The sequence below is a fragment of the Cydia strobilella genome, chromosome 25 (assembly GCF_947568885.1).
Source record: "Cydia strobilella chromosome 25, ilCydStro3.1, whole genome shotgun sequence".
In the NCBI taxonomy this organism is placed as follows: Eukaryota; Metazoa; Arthropoda; class Insecta; order Lepidoptera; family Tortricidae; genus Cydia; species Cydia strobilella.
The window spans coordinates 5659270-5680024 of NC_086065.1; the positions used below are offsets into that span (position 1 = coordinate 5659270).

At 40.1% G+C, this 20755-nt stretch overlaps 1 protein-coding gene across 1 annotated transcript in view; it reads right to left on the minus strand.

Annotated features, from left to right (window-relative positions):
- Positions 1 to 636: 636 nt before the first annotated feature.
- Positions 637 to 20755, minus strand: part of LOC134752870 (uncharacterized) — a 57472-nt gene continuing 37353 nt past the window's right edge. Inside the window, exon 5 of the mRNA XM_063688638.1 lies at positions 637 to 860. Within this exon, the coding sequence (XP_063544708.1) occupies positions 663 to 860 (198 nt within the window). The 3' untranslated portion in view covers positions 637 to 662. The remainder of the gene's footprint in view (positions 861 to 20755) is intronic.

Sequence of the window (20755 nt, forward strand, 5' to 3'; positions counted from 1 at the left end):
TATGTCTTGTCATTCAGAATATTGATAAACATTTTCAATTTATTACGTTACCGGCCATACCCGCTAAGTATTTAGCACGTGCACAATCCGTGCAAGTGTAGTTGTCAGTCAGTGCACATTAGATATCTGTATGTCTAACCTATCTACTCTTTTAGTAGATATTGAAATATCAACATAAATACCAAAAATTCTTCTCACTGTCACACTCAAAATTGAGAAACATTTTTAATATTTTATGACTATCTGTACAAAATTCTAGAATACTTCTGTAGAAAAAGAATACATTGGAATGACCTTCCTCCAAATTAAGTACTTAAGCACAGCTATTTTCATTGTTTCTATACTACGTCGGTGGCAAACAAGCATACGGCCCGCCTGATGTTAAGCAGTCTCCGTAGCCTATGTACGCCTGCAACTCCAGTAGGCCGAGCACATGATTGACGCGACAGTATCTCGCCGCGAGATAGACTACCCGTCTTTTACTAACTGTATGAATTAAAGGGGAACGGGTAGTCTATGTCGCGGAGAGATACTCTCGCGCCAATCATGTGCTAGCCCGGCTTAGGAGTTACATGCGCGTTGCCGACACTAACACTCCTCTCCCTCGTTGAGCTCTGGCAACCTTATATGTTACATTTTTATATCAAAACTGTGATAGAACCTTACTGTAAGACACACCCTACGCTCAGTAAGGGCGCCGCGCTCATCCCGCCGTCTCCATCCGCCATCCCTGCTAAGTATTTAGCACGTGCACAATCCGTGCAAGCGCAGTTGTCCGTGAGTGTGCAGAGCCCTCGGGCTGTGGCGATGGCCTCCCATTTGAACTGCTCGTTGAGGTTGCCGCTCCGGCTTAGGAGGTTCTGTTGACAATTGGTCAAAAGTTGTTATTCGAATTAGGGATGACTTTGATTTGTCCGTAAAGATATTGATGGATACTTCAAGAGCGCGTTGACGCAGGCAGTATCATTGTCATGAAGACTATATAAAGGAGCCAAATCTCTATGTATGAAAAGTGTCCATCAAAAAACAGTAATTAGGCGGCGCCACCATACACCGAAATACTACCAAAACAACCTACGTAATTTGGTCAGGTTATTTGTTGCCTTACATGTTATACTCACGTCTCAGAGCCTAACTAGCGCCACCGGAGAGATTAGGAACTATTATTTAAAGCTGAAAGCGGTCACTTTTGCAACAATTCTGCCATAAGAGATTGGCATCCTTTCTATACCATCCATACTTTTGGACCACCATCAACAGAGGCGCCAACTGGTGAGCAAAAAAACGATAGCCCTCATTTTATCAACATAAAGATAATGTTCAGATTGCAACCTTTTTACGTTTTAATGTGCATATTTGATAATGACATAATTTTGAGTTTGAATAACTAAAAAGAATTGTGTCACTCACATCTGTCATGGGAATAAAATAAGTCGCTCTTTTATATAATTTTCGGATTTTATTTAAATTAGTACAAATTACACGAAGAAAAACCAAATTTTATTCATGGTCCTTATCGTAACCGGATATAAAGGGACACTGCAGTGTTTTTTAAGTTTCTTAATTAAGAAGATAAACTGTGAGTACATTCAAGTTAATTATTAGTGTTAACCCTCGCAGGGTTTCAAAATATCGATTACGGATTTAAAAGTGTTTTATATTAGCAAAAATAATCAGAAACAATTTTCAACAAAATTTGCAAAAGGGGAAATTTTCGCACACCTTCAACAAAAGTATTGACGACATGATACCCTTTTGTTTCAAAACACTATTTACGATTAAAATTTAAAATTTCAACGGACTTTGACCATTTTTATTTTCATTTATCTCTGGATTTGGAATTTGATTTCTAACTCTTCAACCTGTAATTTCAATTAATTATTTTATTTATTTATTATTTTTTCATTTTTTCAAAAAGACCTCCGCGAGCTGTACCGGGTGCAAAGGTGCCCATCACACTTGCTTCATTTTTTTGGGCTTTTAAAGGGCGTGGATTGAATGGAATGTGAGGAATGAATGAAACTAATAATAGTCATTAAATCAGGCAAGGGGAACTTTAACTTGATAATAATAGGGGCGAATTTCATTTAGTCGGAGTAAAAATTAATTATTAAAAATATTTTACTATAAATAGATGATGATGTTTGTAGGCGGGATATTCAATCTCTATTCAAGCTCTGTTCGCGCGCGGGAAAATATCGAGCTTTTTTTCGCCACATTCAATCACAGATATTCAGACGCGTAAGGAGTGACTCTGCGTGTACATTGAGCCTAGCCCTAGACCAAAGTTTGGAAAAGTTATTAGTGCTAAAGAATACCTAAATCTTTTGGCATAACTCTGCTTTCTCGCCGGTGGCATAGAGTTCGGTTCGGAGTGCTAGAACAAACTTAATAGTGTCGAAAACGTTTACTATTGCTCTGCCGTCGCGCCGTGTGGCATTGAGCTTCGGGCTGGTGGTGGGACGAGCAGTAAGGTGCAGCGGTAGGAGAGCTGTAGAACGAGATCGTCGAGTGCAGTAAGTGTATTTTGAGTCGAAGTGAGTCAGGCAGATGCCATAGGATTATAGGGAAGTATTTAAATATTAAAAATAAGTCAGAATGACATAGTTTATGATTCAAGATAGAAAAGCTCCAGTCTTGGTGAGTGGATTTTTCATTACAGTGTGATTTACTGTGTAATATTTCAAGACATTATGTGTTTATGTAATTTTACAGGTCATTTATGCGCTTATATAAATTTACATATTTTTAGTGTTACGAATAAATTCGGTACTAGTAATTGAGTTGCAAAGATTTTTCGAATTAGATATTCAGGAGTAGGACTTTTCTTATAATAAAGATAAATAATCAACAATCTTCTTAATCAAATAAATTCATCATTAACCCTTTTGGGATGATAGCCCAATATTTTATTATTTGTTAAATTTCTAGATTTAAGTAACCAAAATTCTGCTATCCAGATTGAAATTCATACCAACAATAAAGAAAGGAGAAATGGGCACTTTAGTATGAGAAGTGTCCCATGGATGTATACTGTTGAGACATATATCGTTTTAAAGCTCTTAATCGTAGTATCATTTTATTGTATGGCACCAACCTTAGACAACTTGCAGGGACCTAGCTATACAAAAAAAAGTTGCACACAAGCAGTTATTTTAATTGAAAGAATATTAAGAATGCTTATGTATCAACATCAACGATAAAGTATTTAAAGGGATTCAATTAACAGTTAAAAAAAATCGTCATATTAAAAATGACTTGCTGTACAGCGGAATAACAGTGTATGCAGATGCCATGTATATCATTTGAAAAGTATCTGTATAAGCTATTTTTCGTATAATATAGCTGAGGTCATACGCTTGCAGGAATCGAAATATAACTATTTAATGAGTGAATTAATTGTTGTTAATTACGCCTTCGGCACGTCGAGAGGATGGAACCTGGAGACTCCGCAAGAACCAGGAGATTGAAGATCTGGTGTCCGAGCCGAACAACATCGGGGAAACGAAAACCGCCAGGCTCCGATGGCTCGGGCACGTAGTCCGGATGGGGGAAGATCGCGCAGTCTGGAGGGCGTACTCTGGAGTACCAAGTGGCCGAAGACCGTCTGGACGCCCTAGGTACCGCTGGAGAGACGAAGTGCAGAAAGACCTCAGCGAACTCGGCGCCGTCGACTGGACAGAAACGGCTTTGGACAGAGTAGCATGGCGGTCTTTGGTGTCGGAGGCCAAGATCCACTTCGGGTCGTCGCGCCACAGCAGTAAGTAAGTAAGTAAGTACGCCTTAATTTTTCTACTCACCGCTAGATGTCGCTACAAGGCAAAATTCAACTTGACGTTTAAAGCATTTCTGAAGTGCGGTAATCTCGTCAGTCTTACTCCATCATTAAAAAAATATATAAATAGTTGACCATTATGTGTGACTTTCTAAAGTAATGTCAAGATGACGCTCTATGTAACATTGTCAATACTAATTGTCTAAACATGCAATTTAAAATAATGAACATGGTCATTATGTACAAAATAGCGTATTTTAAATGAGCTAGAATTTTTTCCAACCGAGAGACATTCCATTGATTTATTTTTAAACCCGATGTATCTCAGCGAGTTCCCCACTACATATATACCTATGCTCTTTGATGATCTTCACTAGGTAAATAACGAGTAATCAGGGTAATATTATGAGTTGTTGTTAAATTGGTTGTATATTAAAGTATTCTTTTTTCGTATAGCTCCTATAGTGATCGTCTCCATGGATAAAAACGAAGGCTCACAATTCTACATGAAGGTCATTTCAATACAAAGTGCTATTTAAAAAGTATTCAAAAACCTGTCCTCCTACTCTGCTCCTACTCGGCTCCTATTTCTGGGCGGTTTGCACCGCGGGCATCTGAAGCTACATAACGAACCTAACGTCCCTACCTACCTACTCTGTTTTCCCCAAAGTGTAATGTTTTCAAGGAAATCACGCTAAATCAATAGGTAGGTTAGGTTCGAGTTGTACGAGTTTCAACAGTAGTTTACTCATAGAGTACGTCTGAATGTCGTACCGAAGCGCAAACCGCCCAGAAATAGCGGGACTCCGTCTAGTTAAGTTGAGAAGGAAATGCAGTGAACGGAAAGGAAATCTTTTTTGGAAGAGAAACAGTGCGGAGGGACTTCATTTGTATGGGAAGGTGAAATTCGGCCGAGCTTGCCGGCCTCTTAAGTGGCGATTGACGTGTTTAAAGCGCACTTTCTGCCTTTTTAAGTTGGACGTCGGACACCGAGGGCACTGAAGGTCCAAGCTGGGGACATTAAAATGGAGAAGGTGGAGTTCACCTTATAGGCAGGTAGTAATTTTTGAATTTTAAACATCATAATCGAGCATTTTTAGGTTTCCGTAGTACCCAAAGGGTAAAAACGGGACTCTGCTGTCTGTCTGTCTGTCCGTCTATCACCAGGCTGCATGTATCTCATGAACCGTGATAGCTAGGCAGTTGAAGTTTTCACAGATGATGTATTTCTATTGCCGCTATAACAACAAATACTAAGAACAGAATAATATAAATACCCAAAGGGTAAAAGCGGGACCCTATTACTAAGACTCCACTGTCCGTCCGTCCGTCTGTCTGTCTGTCCGTCTGTCTGTCTGTCCGTCTGTCTGTCCATCTGTTTGTAACCAGGCTGTATCTCATGAACCGTGATAGCTAGACAGTTAAAGTTTTCACAGATGATGTATTTCTATTGCCGCTATAACAACAAATACTAAAAACAGAATAATATATACTATAAGTGGGGATCCCATACGACAAACGTGATTTTTAGGGATCCGTACCCAAAGGGTAAAAGCGGGACCCTATTACTAAGACTCCACTGTCCGTCTGTCTGTCTGTCCGTCGTCTGTCAGTCTGTCTGTCCGTCTGTCTGTCCATCTGTTTGTCACCAGGCTGTGTCTCATGAACCGTGATAGCTAGACAGTTGAAGTTTTCACAGATGAAGTATTTCTATTGCCGCTATAAAAACAAATACTAAAAACAGAATAATATAAATATTTAAGTGGCGCTCCCATACGACAAACGTGATTTTTAGGGATCCGTACCCAAAGGGTAAAAGCGGGACCCTATTACAAAGACTCCACTGTCCGTCTTTCTGTCTGTCCGTCTGTCTGTCCGTCTGTCTTTTCGTCTATCTGTCACCAGGCTTTATCTCATGAACCGTGATAGCTAGACAGTTGAAGTTTTCACGGATGATGTATTTCTATTGCCGCTATAACCACAAATACTAAAAACAGAATAATATAAATATTTAAGTGGCGCTCCCATACGACAAACGTGATTTTTAGGGATCCGTACCCAAAGGGTAAAAGCGGGACCCTATTACTAAGACTCCACTGTCCGTCTGTCTGTCTGTCTGTCCGTCTGTCCGTCTGTCTGTCCATCTGTCCGTCTGTCTGTCCGTCTGTCTGTCAGTCTGTCTGTCGATCTGTCTGTCCGACTGTTTGTCACCAGGCTGTATCTCATGAACCGTGATAGCTAGACAGTTGAAGTTTTCACAGATGATGTATTTCTATTGCCGCTATAACAACAAATACTAAAAACAGAATAATATTAATATTTAAGTGGGGCTCCCATATCACAAACGTGATTTTTAGGGATCCGTACCCAAACGATAAAAGTGGGACTCTAGTATTAAGACTCCACTGTCCGTCTGTCTGTCTGTCCGTCTGTCTGTCCGTCTGTCTGTCCGTCTGTCTGTCCGTCTGTTTGTCACCAGGCTGTATCTCATGAACCGTGATAGCTAGACAGTTGAAGTTTTCACAGATGAAGTATTTCTATTGCCGCTATAACAGCAAATACTAAAAACAGAATAATATAAATATTTAAGTGGCGCTCCCATACGACAAACGTGATTTTTAGGGATACGTACCCAAAGGGTAAAAGCGGAACTCTATTATTAAGACTCCACTGTCCGATGTCTGTCCGTCTGTCTGTCCGTCTGTTTGTCACCAGGCTGTATCTCATGAACCGTGATAGCTAGACAGTTGAAGTTTTCACAGATGAAGTATTTCTATTGCCGCTATAACAGCAAATACTAAAAACAGAATAATATAAATATTTAAGTGGCGCTCCCATACGACAAACGTGATTTTTAGGGATCCGTACCCAAAGGGTAAAAGCGGGACCCTATTACTAAGACTCCACTGTCCGTCTGTCTGTCTGTCCGTCTGTCTGTCCGTCTGTCTTTTCGTCTGTCTGTCACCAGGCTTTATCTCATGAACCGTGATAGCTAGACAGTTGAAGTTTTCACAGATGATGTATTTCTATTGCCGCTATAACAACAAATACTAAAATAGAATAATATTAATATTTAAGTGGGGCTCCCATACGACAAACGTGATTTTTAGGGATCCGTACCCAAAGGGTAAAAGCGGGACCCTATTACTAAGACTCCACTGTCCGTCTGTCTGTCTGTCCGTCTGTCTGTCCGTCTGTCTTTTCGTCTGTCTGTCACCAGGCTTTATCTCATGAACCGTGATAGCTAGACAGTTGAAGTTTTCACAGATGATGTATTTCTACTGACGCTATAACAACAAATACTAAAAACAGAATAATATAAATATTTAAGTGGCGCTCCCATACGACAAACGTGATTTTTAGGGATCCGTACCCAAAGGGTAAAAGCGGGACCCTATTACTAAGACTCCACTGTCCGTCTGTCTGTCTGTCCGTCTGTCTGTCCGTCTGTCTTTTCGTCTGTCTGTCACCAGACTTTATCTCATGAACCGTGATAGCTAGACAGTTGAAGTTTTCACAGATGATGTATTTCTATTGACGCTATAACAACAAATACTAAAAACAGAATAATATAAATATTTAAGTGGCGCTCCCATACGACAAACGTGATTTTTAGGGATCCGTACCCAAAGGGTAAAAGCGGGACCCTATTACTAAGACTCCACTGTCCGTCTGTCTGTCTGTCCGTCTGTCTGTCCGTCTGTCTTGTCATCTGTCTGTCACCAGGCTTTATCTCATGAACCGTGATAGCTAGACAGTTGAAGTTTTCACAGATGATGTATTTCTATTGACGCTATAAGAACAAATACTAAAAACAGAATAATATAAATATTTAAGTGGCGCTCCCATACGACAAACGTGATTTTTAGGGATCCGTACCCAAAGGGTAAAAGCGGGACCCTATTACTAAGACTCCACTGTCCGTCTGTCTGTCTGTCCGTCTGTCTGTCCGTCTGTCTTTTCGTCTGTCTGTCACCAGGCTTTATCTCATGAACCGTGATAGCTAGACAGTTGAAGTTTTCACAGATGATGTATTTCTATTGACGCTATAACAACAAATACTAAAAATAGAATAATATAAATATTTAAGTGGGGCTCCCATACGACAAACGTGATTTTTAGGGATCCGTACCCAAAGGGTAAAAGCGGGACCCTATTACTAAGACTCCACTGTCCGTCCATCTGTCTGTCTGTCTGTCCGTCTCTCTGTCCGTCTGTCTGTCCGTCTGTCTGTCTGTCTGTCTGTCCATCTGTCTGTCCGTCTGTTTGTCACCAGGCTGTATCTCATGAACCGTGATAGCTAGACAGTTGAAGTTTTCACAGATGATGTATTTCTATTGCCGCTATAACAACAAATATTAAAAACAAAATAATATTAATATTTAAGTGGGGCTCCCATATCACAAACGTGATTTTTAGGGATCCGTACCCAAAGGGTATAAGCGGGACCCTATTACTAAGACTCCACTGTCCGTCTGTCTGTCCGTCTGTCTGTCCGTCTGTTTGTCACCAGGCTGTATCTCATGAACCGTGATAGCTAGACAGTTGAAGTTTTCAGAGATGAAGTATTTCTATTGCCGCTATAACAGCAAATACTAAAAACAGAATAATATAAATATTTAAGTGGCGCTCCCATACGACAAACGTGATTTTTAGGGATCCGTACCCAAAGGGTAAAAGCGGGACCCTATTACTAAGACTCCACTGTCCGTCTGTCTGTCTGTCCGTCTGTCTGTCCGTCTGTCTGTCCGTCTGTCTGTCCGTCTGTCTGTCCGTCTGTCTTTTCGTCTGTCTGTCACCAGGCTTTATCTCATGAACCGTGATAGCTAGACAGTTGAAGTTTTCACAGATGATGTATTTCTATTGACGCTATAACAACAAATACTAAAAACAGAATAATATAAATATTTAAGTGGCGCTCCCATACGACAAACGTGATTTTTAGGGATCCGTACCCAAAGGGTAAAAGCGGGACCCTATTACTAAGACTCCACTGTCCGTCTGTCTGTCTGTCCGTCTGTCCGTCTGTCTGTCTGTCACCAGGCTGTATCTCATGAACCGTGATAGCTAGACAGTTGAAGTTTTCATTTTCACAGATGATGTATTTCTATTGCCGCTATAACAACAAATACTAAGAACAGAATAATATAAATATTTAAGTGGGGCTCCCATGCGACAAACGTGATTTTTAGGGATCCGTACCCAAAGGGTATAAGCGGGACCCTATTACTAAGACTCCACTGTCCGTCTGTCTGTCCGTCTGTCTGTCTGCCCGTCTGTCTGTCCGTCTTTCTGTCCGTCTGGCTGTCACCAGGCTGTATCTCATGAACAGTGATAGCTAGACAGTTGAAGTTTTCACAGATGATGTATTTCTATTGCCGCTATAACAACAAATACTAAAAACAGAATAATATTAATATTTAAGTGGGGCTCCCATATGACAAACGTGATTGTTAGGGATCCGTACCCAAACGGTAAAAGCGGGACTCTATTATTAAGACTCAACTGTCCGTCTGTCTGTCTGTCCGTCTGTCTGTCCGTCTGTTTGTCACCAGGCTGTATCTCATGAACCTTGATAGCTAGACAGTTGAAGTTTTCACAGATGAAGTATTTCTATTGCCGCTATAACAACGAATACTAAAAAGAGAATAATATAAATATTTAAGTGGCGCTCCCATACGACAAACGTGATTTTTAGGGATACGTACCCAAAGGGTAAAAGCGGGACTCTATTATTAAGACTCCACTGTCCGATGTCTGTCCGTCTGTCTGTCCGTCTGTTTGTCACCAGGCTGTATCTCATGAACCGTGATAGCTAGACAGTTGAAGTTTTCACAGATGAAGTATTTCTATTGCCGCTATAACAGCAAATACTAAAAACAGAATAATATAAATATTTAAGTGGCGCTCCCATACGACAAACGTGATTTTTAGGGATACGTACCCAAAGGGTAAAAGCGGAACTCTATTATTAAGACTCCACTGTCCGATGTCTGTCCGTCTGTCTGTCCGTCTGTTTGTCACCAGGCTGTATCTCATGAACCGTGATAGCTAGACAGTTGAAATTTTCACAGATGAAGTATTTCTATTGCCGCTATAACAGCAAATACTAAAAACAGAATAATATAAATATTTAAGTGGCGCTCCCATACGACAAACGTGATTTTTAGGGATCCGTACCCAAAGGGTAAAAGCGGGACCCTATTACTAAGACTCCACTGTCCGTCTGTCTGTCTGTCCGTCTGTCTGTCCGTCTGTCTTTTCGTCTGTCTGTCACCAGGCTTTATCTCATGAACCGTGATAGCTAGACAGTTGAAGTTTTCACAGATGATGTATTTCTATTGACGCTATAACAACAAATACTCAAAATAGAATAATATAAATATTTAAGTGGGGCTCCCATACGACAAACGTGATTTTTAGGGATCCGTACCCAAAGGGTAAAAGCGGGACCCTATTACTAAGACTCCACTGTCCGTCTGTCCGTCTGTCCGTCTGTCTGTCTGTCACCAGGCTGTATATCATGAACCGTGATAGCTAGACAGTTGAATTTTTCATTTTTACATATGATGTATTTCTATTGCCGCTAAAACAACAAATACTAAGAACAGAATAATATAAATATTTAAGTGGGGCTCCCATGCGACAAACGTGATTTTTAGGGATCCGTACCCAAAGGGTATAAGCGGGACGCTATTACTAAGACTCCACTGTCCGTCTGTCTGTCCGTCTGTCCGTCTGTCTGTCTGTCCGCCTGTCTGTCCGTCTTTCTGTCCGTCTGGCTGTCACCAGGCTGTATCTCATGAACAGTGATAGCTAGACAGTTGAAGTTTTCACAGATGATGTATTTCTATTGCCGCTATAACAACAAATACTAAAAACAGAATAATATTAATATTTAAGTGGGGCTCCCATATGACAAACGTGATTTTTAGGGATCCGTACCCAAACGGTAAAAGCGGGACTCTATTATTAAGACTCCACTGTCCGTCTGTCTGTCTGTCCGTCTGTTTGTCCGTCTGTTTGTCACCAGGCTGTATCTCATGAACCGTGATAGCTAGACAGTTGAAGTTTTCACAGATGAAGTATTTCTATTGTCGCTATAACAACAAATACTAAAAACAGAATAATATAAATATTTAAGTGGCGCTCCCATACGACAAACGTGATTTTTAGGGATCCGTACCCAAAGGGTAAAAGTGGGACCCTATTACTAAGACTCCACTGTCCGTCTGTCTGTCTGTCCGCCTGTCTGTCCGTCTGTCTGTCCGTCTGTCTGTCCGTCTGTTTGTCACCAGGCTGTGTCTCATGAACCGTGATAGCTAGACAGTTCAAGTTTTCACAGATGAAGTATTTCTATTGCCGCTATAACAACAAATACTAAAAACAGAATAATATAAATATTTAAGTGGCGCTCCCATACGACAAACGTGTTTTTTAGGGATCCGTACCCAAAGGGTAAAAGCGGGACCCTATTACTAAGACTCCACTGTCCCTCTGTCTGTCTGTCCGTCTGTTTGTCCGTCTGTCTGTCCGTCTGTTTGTCACCAGGCTGTGTCTCATGAACCGTGATAGCTAGACAGTTGAAGTTTTCACGGATGATGTATTTCTATTGCCGCTATAACAAAAAATACTAAAAACAGAATAATATAAATATTTAAGTGGCGCTCCCATACGACAAACGTGATCTTTAGGGATCCGTACCCAAAGGGTAAAAGCGGGACCCTATTACTAAGACTCCACTGTCCGTCTGTCTGTCTGTCTGTCCGTCTGTCTGTCCGTCTGTCTGTATGCTGTCTGTCCGTCTGTCTGTCCGTCTGTCTGTCCATCTGTCTGTCCGTCTGTCTGTCACCAGGCTGTATCTCATGAACCGTGATTGCTAGACAGTTGAAATTTTTACAGATGATGTATTTCTGTTGCCGCTATAACAACAAATACTAAAAAGTACGCAACCCTCGGTGGGCGAGTCCGACTCGCACTTGTCCGGTTTTATTTCAGTTTTTGACTTATGTTTTAATGTTAAATTAATTGTATTAGTTAGCTATACTTTTAAGAATCGTTCGCCGGAAAGGTATATCATAGCTGCTGCATGTAAACCACCCTATCCTATCCTATAATTATTAATTAAGGAGTTGGTCCTATTTTTGTCAAAAGCCAATTCTGGTGATGGATGCATCCATGTAGAATTGAGAAAACTCCTTGAATCTTATAGGCGTACATAACTCACAAAACATTTGCATTAAAAAAAGGGCAATTGGATGAAGCGTGGAACTGCTGATGATCAGAACGGAACTTTTCAACGATGTGTACCTATTAAATATATTAATAACGGGTCACTCACGTATTTTAGTCGAAACACGCTAGACATGTTTCACTCCATACCGAGGAATGTCATCAGGAGCTTGCGTTGACGGTGACGTGTACCTATTTCACATTTTGCGATTTGTCTCCTCCGTTAAGTTTGTTAAGCAATGCATACGGTCCAGTTCTGATGATGGGTTTCATGAGGAATTTTTAATACCATATCAAGCAGTTTTATTAAAAAAGGGACATATGATGAAGTGGAACTGCTGATGTTGACCAGAATGAAACTATTTTTACTGTACCTATTTTTAAGTAAAATTCTTGTCAAGGTCGAATCCAGTATCAGGATTGCATGAGGAATTTGGGGATTTTTTTTAACATCATAGGGGCCAGCGGCTAGATGTTAGATGTTGGATATTAGGTAACTTTCATATTAGTATTGTAAGTTTTCGGTTATTAGAATTTAGGCTATACGGATTATGCTTTTAGAAGGATTCGGTACAAAAATGTTGTAAAACTTAACCAGTATTTAAGGCATCCATAAAACTTTTAGGTAAACAAGCTTATAGGCGCACAAAAATTAGGGTATTCAATTTATGTAAATCAATATTTTATGCGAAACGTTGTTATGTCAACAGATTTTATGCTATGTGAAAATAGGTAAGACAAAATTATGCGTTTCAATAAAGAAAACCTGTCCTTCGACCATTTATGTACAGACATTTTACCGTAGTACGCCTTTGAAATAAGCACAAATAACACAAATGCGCGACCCTCAGTTCAAACAATTTTTTTGTTTCTTATTATTTTATAGATCTTATACTCACAAAAATGAAAATACCTAATATCAGTGTAAATTAAACATTTATTAATTTATACCATTGGTATATTGATTCCAGCGGATTTAAAATGAATCTGTCCTTACAACAGAAGTGGTCCTTACTCAAAAAGTGTAGAACGAGATCGTCGAGCGCAGTAAGTGTATTTTGAGTCGAAGTGAGTCAGGCAGATGCCATAGGAATATAGGGAAGTATTTAAATATTAAAAGTAAGTCAGAATGACATAGTTTATGATTCAAGATAGAAAAGCTCCAGTTTTGGTGAGTGGATTTTTCATTACAGTGTGATTTACTGTGTGTAATAACACAAACATTGCTTACAAATTAAACTCATATCACTGTTATTTTATGAGGTAATTTAAATTTGAAGCTGGTATCCCCACATTCTTACAGCAGTCTCTAGTGCGCATGTCGTCTTAAACGTCTTAAACATCTAAAAGGCGTGGATTGAATGGAATCTGAGGAATGAATGAAACTAATAATAGTCATTAAATCAGGCAGGGGGAACTTTAACTGGATAATAATAGGGGCGAATTACATTTAATCGGAGTAAAAATTAATCGATGAAAATATTTTACTATAAGTAGATGATGATGTTTGTAGGTAGGACATTCAATTTCGGATATTCAAACAAGTAAGGGGTAGCTCTGTTCGTGCGCGGGAAAACATCGACGAGCTTTCTTTCGGGACATTCAATCACAGATATTCAGCCGCGTAAGGGGTGACTCTGCGTGTACATTGAGCCTAGCCCTAGACCAAAGTCCAAAAAAGTTATTAGTGCTAAAGAATACCTAAATCTTTTGGCATAACTCTGCCTTCTCGCCGGTGGCATAGAGTTCGGTTCGGAGTGCTAGAACAAACTTAATAGTGTCGAAAACGTTTACTATTGCTCTGCCGTCGCGCCGTGTGGCATTGAGCTTCGGGCTGGTGGTGGAACGAGCAGTAAGGTGAGGTAGAACGAGATCGTCGAGCGCAGTAAGTGTATTTTGAGTCGAAGTGAGTCAGGCAGATGCCATAGAATTATAGGGAAGTATTTAAATATTAAAAATAAGTCAGAATGACATAGTTTATGATTCAAGATAGAAAAGCTCCAGTCTTGGTGAGTGGATTTTTCATTACAGTGTGATTTACTGTGTAATATTTCAAGACATTATGTGTTTATGTAATTTTACAGGTCATTTATGCGCTTATGTAAATTTACATATTTTTAGTGTTACGAATAAATTCGGTACTAGTAATTGAGTTGCAAAGATTTTTCGAATTAGATATTCAGGAGTAGGACTTTTCTTATAATAAAGATAAATAATCAACTGTCTTCTTAATCAAATATCAAATATCGTTAACCCTTTTGGGATGATAGCCCAATATTTTATTATTTGTTAAATTTCTAGATTTAAGTAACCATTATTCTACTATCCAGATTGGAATTCATACCAACAATAAAGAAACGAGAAATGGGCACTTTAGTATGAGAAGTGTCCCATGGATGTATACTGTTGAGACATATATCGTTTTAAAGCTCTTAATCGTAGTATCATTTTATTGTATGGCACCAACCTTAGACAACTTGCAGGGACCGAGCTATACAAAAAAAAGTTGCACACAAGCAGTTATTTTAATTGAAAGAATATTAAGAATGCTTATGTATCAACATCAACGATAAAGTATTTAAAGGGATTCAATTAACAGTTAAAAAAAATCGTCATATTAAAAATGACTTGCTGTACAGCGGAATAACAGTGTATGCAGATGCCATGTATATCATTTGAAAAGTATCTGTATAAGCTATTTTTCGTATAATAAAGCTGAGGTCATACGCTTGCAGGAATCAAAATATAACTATTTAATGAGTGAATTAATTGTTGTTAATTACGCCTTAATTTTTCTACTCACCGCTAGATGTCGCTACAAGGCAAAATTCAACTTGACGTTTAAAGCATTTCTGAAGTGCGGTAATCTCGTCAGTCTTACTCCATCATTAAAAAAATATATAAATAGTTGACCAATGTGTGTGACTTTCTAAAGTAATGTCAAGATGACGCTCTATGTAACATTGTCAATACTAATTGTCAAAACATGCAATTTAAAATAATGAACATGGTCATTATGTACAAAATAGCGTATTTTAAATGAGCTAGATTTTTTTCCAACCGAGAGACATTCCATTGATTTATTTTTAAACCCGATGTATCTCAGCGAGTTCCCCACTACATATATACCTATGCTCTTTGATGATCTTCACTAGGTAAATAACGAGTAATCAGGGTAATATTATGAGTTGTTGTTAAATTGGTTGTATATTAAAGTATTCTTTTTTCGTATAGCTCCTATAGTGATCGTCTCCATGGATAAAAACGAAGGCTCACAATTCTACATGAAGGTCATTTCAATACAAAGTGCTATTTAAAAAGTATTCAAAAACCTGTCCTCCTACTCTGCTCCTACTCGGCTCCTATTTCTGGGCGGTTTGCACCGCGGGCATCTGAAGCTACATAACGAACCTAACGTCCCTACCTACCTACTCTGTTTTCCCCAAAGTGTAATGTTTTCAAGGAAATCACGCTAAATCAATAGGTAGGTTAGGTTCGAGTTGTACGAGTTTCAACAGTAGTTTACTCATAGAGTACGTCTGAATGTCGTACCGAAGGGCAAACCGCCCAGAAATAGCGGGGCTCCGTCTAGTTAAGTTGAGAAGGAAATGCAGTGAACGGAAAGGAAATCTTTTTTGGAAGAGAAACAGTGCGGAGGGACTTCATTTGTATGGGAAGGTGAAATTCGGCCGAGCTTGCCGGCCTCTTAAGTGGCGATTGACGAGTTTAAAGCGCACTTTCTGCCTTTTTAAGTTGGACGTCGGACACCGAGGGCACTGAAGGTCCAAGCTGGGGACATTAAAATGGAGAAGGTGGAGTTCACCTTATAGGCAGGTAGTAATTTTTGAATTTTAAACATCATAATCGAGCATTTTTAGGTTTCCGTAGTACCCAAAGGGTAAAAACGGGACTCTGCTGTCTGTCTGTCTGTCCGTCTATCACCAGGCTGCATGTATCTCATGAACCGTGATAGCTAGGCAGTTGAAGTTTTCACAGATGATGTATTTCTATTGCCGCTATAACAACAAATACTAAGAACAGAATAATATAAATACCCAAAGGGTAAAAGCGGGACCCTATTACTAAGACTCCACTGTCCGTCCGTCCGTCTGTCTGTCTGTCCGTCTGTCTGTCTGTCCGTCTGTCTGTCCATCTGTTTGTAACCAGGCTGTATCTCATGAACCGTGATAGCTAGACAGTTAAAGTTTTCACAGATGATGTATTTCTATTGCCGCTATAACAACAAATACTAAAAACAGAATAATATATACTATAAGTGGGGATCCCATACGACAAACGTGATTTTTAGGGATCCGTACCCAAAGGGTAAAAGCAGGACCCTATTACTAAGACTCCACTGTCCGTCTGTCTGTCTGTCCGTCGTCTGTCAGTCTGTCTGTCCGTCTGTCTGTCCATCTGTTTGTCACCAGGCTGTGTCTCATGAACCGTGATAGCTAGACAGTTGAAGTTTTCACAGATGAAGTATTTCTATTGCCGCTATAAAAACAAATACTAAAAACAGAATAATATTAATATTTAAGTGGGGCTCCCATATCACAAACGTGATTTTTAGGGATCCGTACCCAAACGATAAAAGTGGGACTCTAGTATTAAGACTCCACTGTCCGTCTGTCTGTCTGTCCGTCTGTCTGTCCGTCTGTCTGTCCGTCTGTCTGTCCGTCTGTTTGTCACCAGGCTGTATCTCATGAACCGTGATAGCTAGACAGTTGAAGTTTTCACAGATGAAGTATTTCTATTGCCGCTATAACAGCAAATACTAAAAACAGAATAATATAAATATTTAAGTGGCGCTCCCATACGACAAACGTGATTTTTAGGGATACGTACCCAAAGGGTAAAAGCGGAACTCTATTATTAAGACTCCACTGTCCGATGTCTGTCCGTCTGTCTGTCCGTCTGTTTGTCACCAGGCTGTATCTCATGAACCGTGATAGCTAGACAGTTGAAGTTTTCACAGATGAAGTATTTCTATTGCCGCTATAACAGCAAATACTAAAAACAGAATAATATAAATATTTAAGTGGCGCTCCCATACGACAAACGTGATTTTTAGGGATCCGTACCCAAAGGGTAAAAGCGGGACCCTATTACTAAGACTCCACTGTCCGTCTGTCTGTCTGTCCGTCTGTCTGTCCGTCTGTCTTTTCGTCTGTCTGTCACCAGGCTTTATCTCATGAACCGTGATAGCTAGACAGTTGAAGTTTTCACAGATGATGTATTTCTATTGCCGCTATAACAACAAATACTAAAATAGAATAATATAAATATTTAAGTGGGGCTCCCATACGACAAACGTGATTTTTAGGGATCCGTACCCAAAGGGTAAAAGCGGCACCCTATTACTAAGACTCCACTGTCCGTCTGTCTGTCTGTCCGTCTGTCTGTCCGTCTGTCTTTTCGTCTGTCTGTCACCAGGCTTTATCTCATGAACCGTGATAGCTAGACAGTTGAAGTTTTCACAGATGATGTATTTCTACTGACGCTATAACAACAAATACTAAAAACAGAATAATATAAATATTTAAGTGGCGCTCCCATACGACAAACGTGATTTTTAGGGATCCGTACCCAAAGGGTAAAAGCGGGACCCTATTACTAAGACTCCACTGTCCGTCTGTCTGTCTGTCCGTCTGTCTGTCCGTCTGTCTTTTCGTCTGTCTGTCACCAGACTTTATCTCATGAACCGTGATAGCTAGACAGTTGAAGTTTTCACAGATGATGTATTTCTATTGACGCTATAACAACAAATACTAAAAACAGAATAATATAAATATTTAAGTGGCGCTCCCATACGACAAACGTGATTTTTAGGGATCCGTACCCAAAGGGTAAAAGCGGGACCCTATTACTAAGACTCCACTGTCCGTCTGTCTGTCTGTCCGTCTGTCTGTCCGTCTGTCTTGTCATCTGTCTGTCACCAGGCTTTATCTCATGAACCGTGATAGCTAGACAGTTGAAGTTTTCACAGATGATGTATTTCTATTGACGCTATAACAACAAATACTAAAAACAGAATAATATAAATATTTAAGTGGCGCTCCCATACGACAAACGTGATTTTTAGGGATCCGTACCCAAAGGGTAAAAGCGGGACCCTATTACTAAGACTCCACTGTCCGTCTGTCTGTCTGTCCGTCTGTCTTTTCGTCTGTCTGTCACCAGGCTTTATCTCATGAACCGTGATAGCTAGACAGTTGAAGTTTTCACAGATGATGTATTTCTATTGACGCTATAACAACAAATACTAAAAATAGAATAATATAAATATTTAAGTGGGGCTCCCATACGACAAACGTGATTTTTAGGGATCCGTACCCAAAGGGTAAAAGCGGGACCCTATTACTAAGACTCCACTGTCCGTCCATCTGTCTGTCTGTCTGTCCGTCTCTCTGTCCGTCTGTCTGTCCGTCTGTCTGTCTGTCTGTCTGTCCATCTGTCTGTCCGTCTGTTTGTCACCAGGCTGTATCTCATGAACCGTGATAGCTAGACAGTTGAAGTTTTCACAGATGATGTATTTCTATTGCCGCTATAACAACAAATATTAAAAACAGAATAATATTAATATTTAAGTGGGGCTCCCATATCACAAACGTGATTTTTAGGGATCCGTACCCAAAGGGTATAAGCGGGACCCTATTACTAAGACTCCACTGTCCGTCTGTCTGTCCGTCTGTTTGTCACCAGGCTGTATCTCATGAACCGTGATAGCTAGACAGTTGAAGTTTTCAGAGATGAAGTATTTCTATTGCTGCTATAACAGCAAATACTAAAAACAGAATAATATAAATATTTAAGTGGCGCTCCCATACGACAAACGTGATTTTTAGGGATCCGTACCCAAAGGGTAAAAGCGGGACCCTATTACTAAGACTCCACTGTCCGTCTGTCTGTCTGTCCGTCTGTCTGTCCGTCTGTCTGTCCGTCTGTCTGTCCGTCTGTCTGTCCGTCTGTCTTTTCGTCTGTCTGTCACCAGGCTTTATCTCATGAACCGTGATAGCTAGACAGTTGAAGTTTTCACAGATGATGTATTTCTATTGACGCTATAACAACAAATACTAAAAACAGAATAATATAAATATTTAAGTGGCGCTCCCATACGACAAACGTGATTTTTAGGGATCCGTACCCAAAGGGTAAAAGCGGGACCCTATTACTAAGACTCCACTGTCCGTCTGTCTGTCTGTCCGTCTGTCCGTCTGTCTGTCTGTCACCAGGCTGTATCTCATGAACCGTGATAGCTAGACAGTTGAAGTTTTCATTTTCACAGATGATGTATTTCTATTGCCGCTATAACAACAAATACTAAGAACAGAATAATATAAATATTTAAGTGGGGCTCCCATGCGACAAACGTGATTTTTAGGGATCCGTACCCAAAGGGTATAAGCGGGACCCTATTACTAAGACTCCACTGTCCGTCTGTCTGTCCGTCTGTCTGTCTGCCCGTCTGTCTGTCCGTCTTTCTGTCCGTCTGGCTGTCACCAGGCTGTATCTCATGAACAGTGATAGCTAGACAGTTGAAGTTTTCACAGATGATGTATTTCTATTGCCGCTATAACAACAAATACTAAAAACAGAATAATATTAATATTTAAGTGGGGCTCCCATATGACAAACGTGATTGTTAGGGATCCGTACCCAAACGGTAAAAGCGGGACTCTATTATTAAGACTCAACTGTCCGTCTGTCTGTCTGTCCGTCTGTCTGTCCGTCTGTTTGTCACCAGGCTGTATCTCATGAACCTTGATAGCTAGACAGTTGAAGTTTTCACAGATGAAGTATTTCTATTGCCGCTATAACAACGAATACTAAAAAGAGAATAATATAAATATTTAAGTGGCGCTCCCATACGACAAACGTGATTTTTAGGGATACGTACCCAAAGGGTAAAAGCGGGACTCTATTATTAAGACTCCACTGTCCGATGTCTGTCCGTCTGTCTGTCCGTCTGTTTGTCACCAGGCTGTATCTCATGAACCGTGATAGCTAGACAGTTGAAGTTTTCACAGATGAAGTATTTCTATTGCCGCTATAACAGCAAATACTAAAAACAGAATAATATAAATATTTAAGTGGCGCTCCCATACGACAAACGTGATTTTTAGGGATACGTACCCAAAGGGTAAAAGCGGAACTCTATTATTAAGACTCCACTGTCCGATGTCTGTCCGTCTGTCTGTCCGTCTGTTTGTCACCAGGCTGTATCTCATGAACCGTGATAGCTAGACAGTTGAAGTTTTCACAGATGAAGTATTTCTATTGCCGCTATAACAGCAAATACTAAAAACAGAATAATATAAATATTTAAGTGGCGCTCCCATACGACAAACGTGATTTTTAGGGATCCGTACCCAAAGGGTAAAAGCGGGACCCTATTACTAAGACTCCACTGTCCGTCTGTCTGTCTGTCCGTCTGTCTGTCCGTCTGTCTTTTCGTCTGTCTGTCACCAGGCTTTATCTCATGAACCGTGATAGCTAGACAGTTGAAGTTTTCACAGATGATGTATTTCTATTGACGCTATAACAACAAATACTCAAAATAGAATAATATAAATATTTAAGTGGGGCTCCCATACGACAAACGTGATTTTTAGGGATCCGTACCCAAAGGGTAAAAGCGGGACCCTATTACTAAGACTCCACTGTCCGTCTGTCCGTCTGTCCGTCTGTCTGTCTGTCACCAGGCTGTATATCATGAACCGTGATAGCTAGACAGTTGAATTTTTC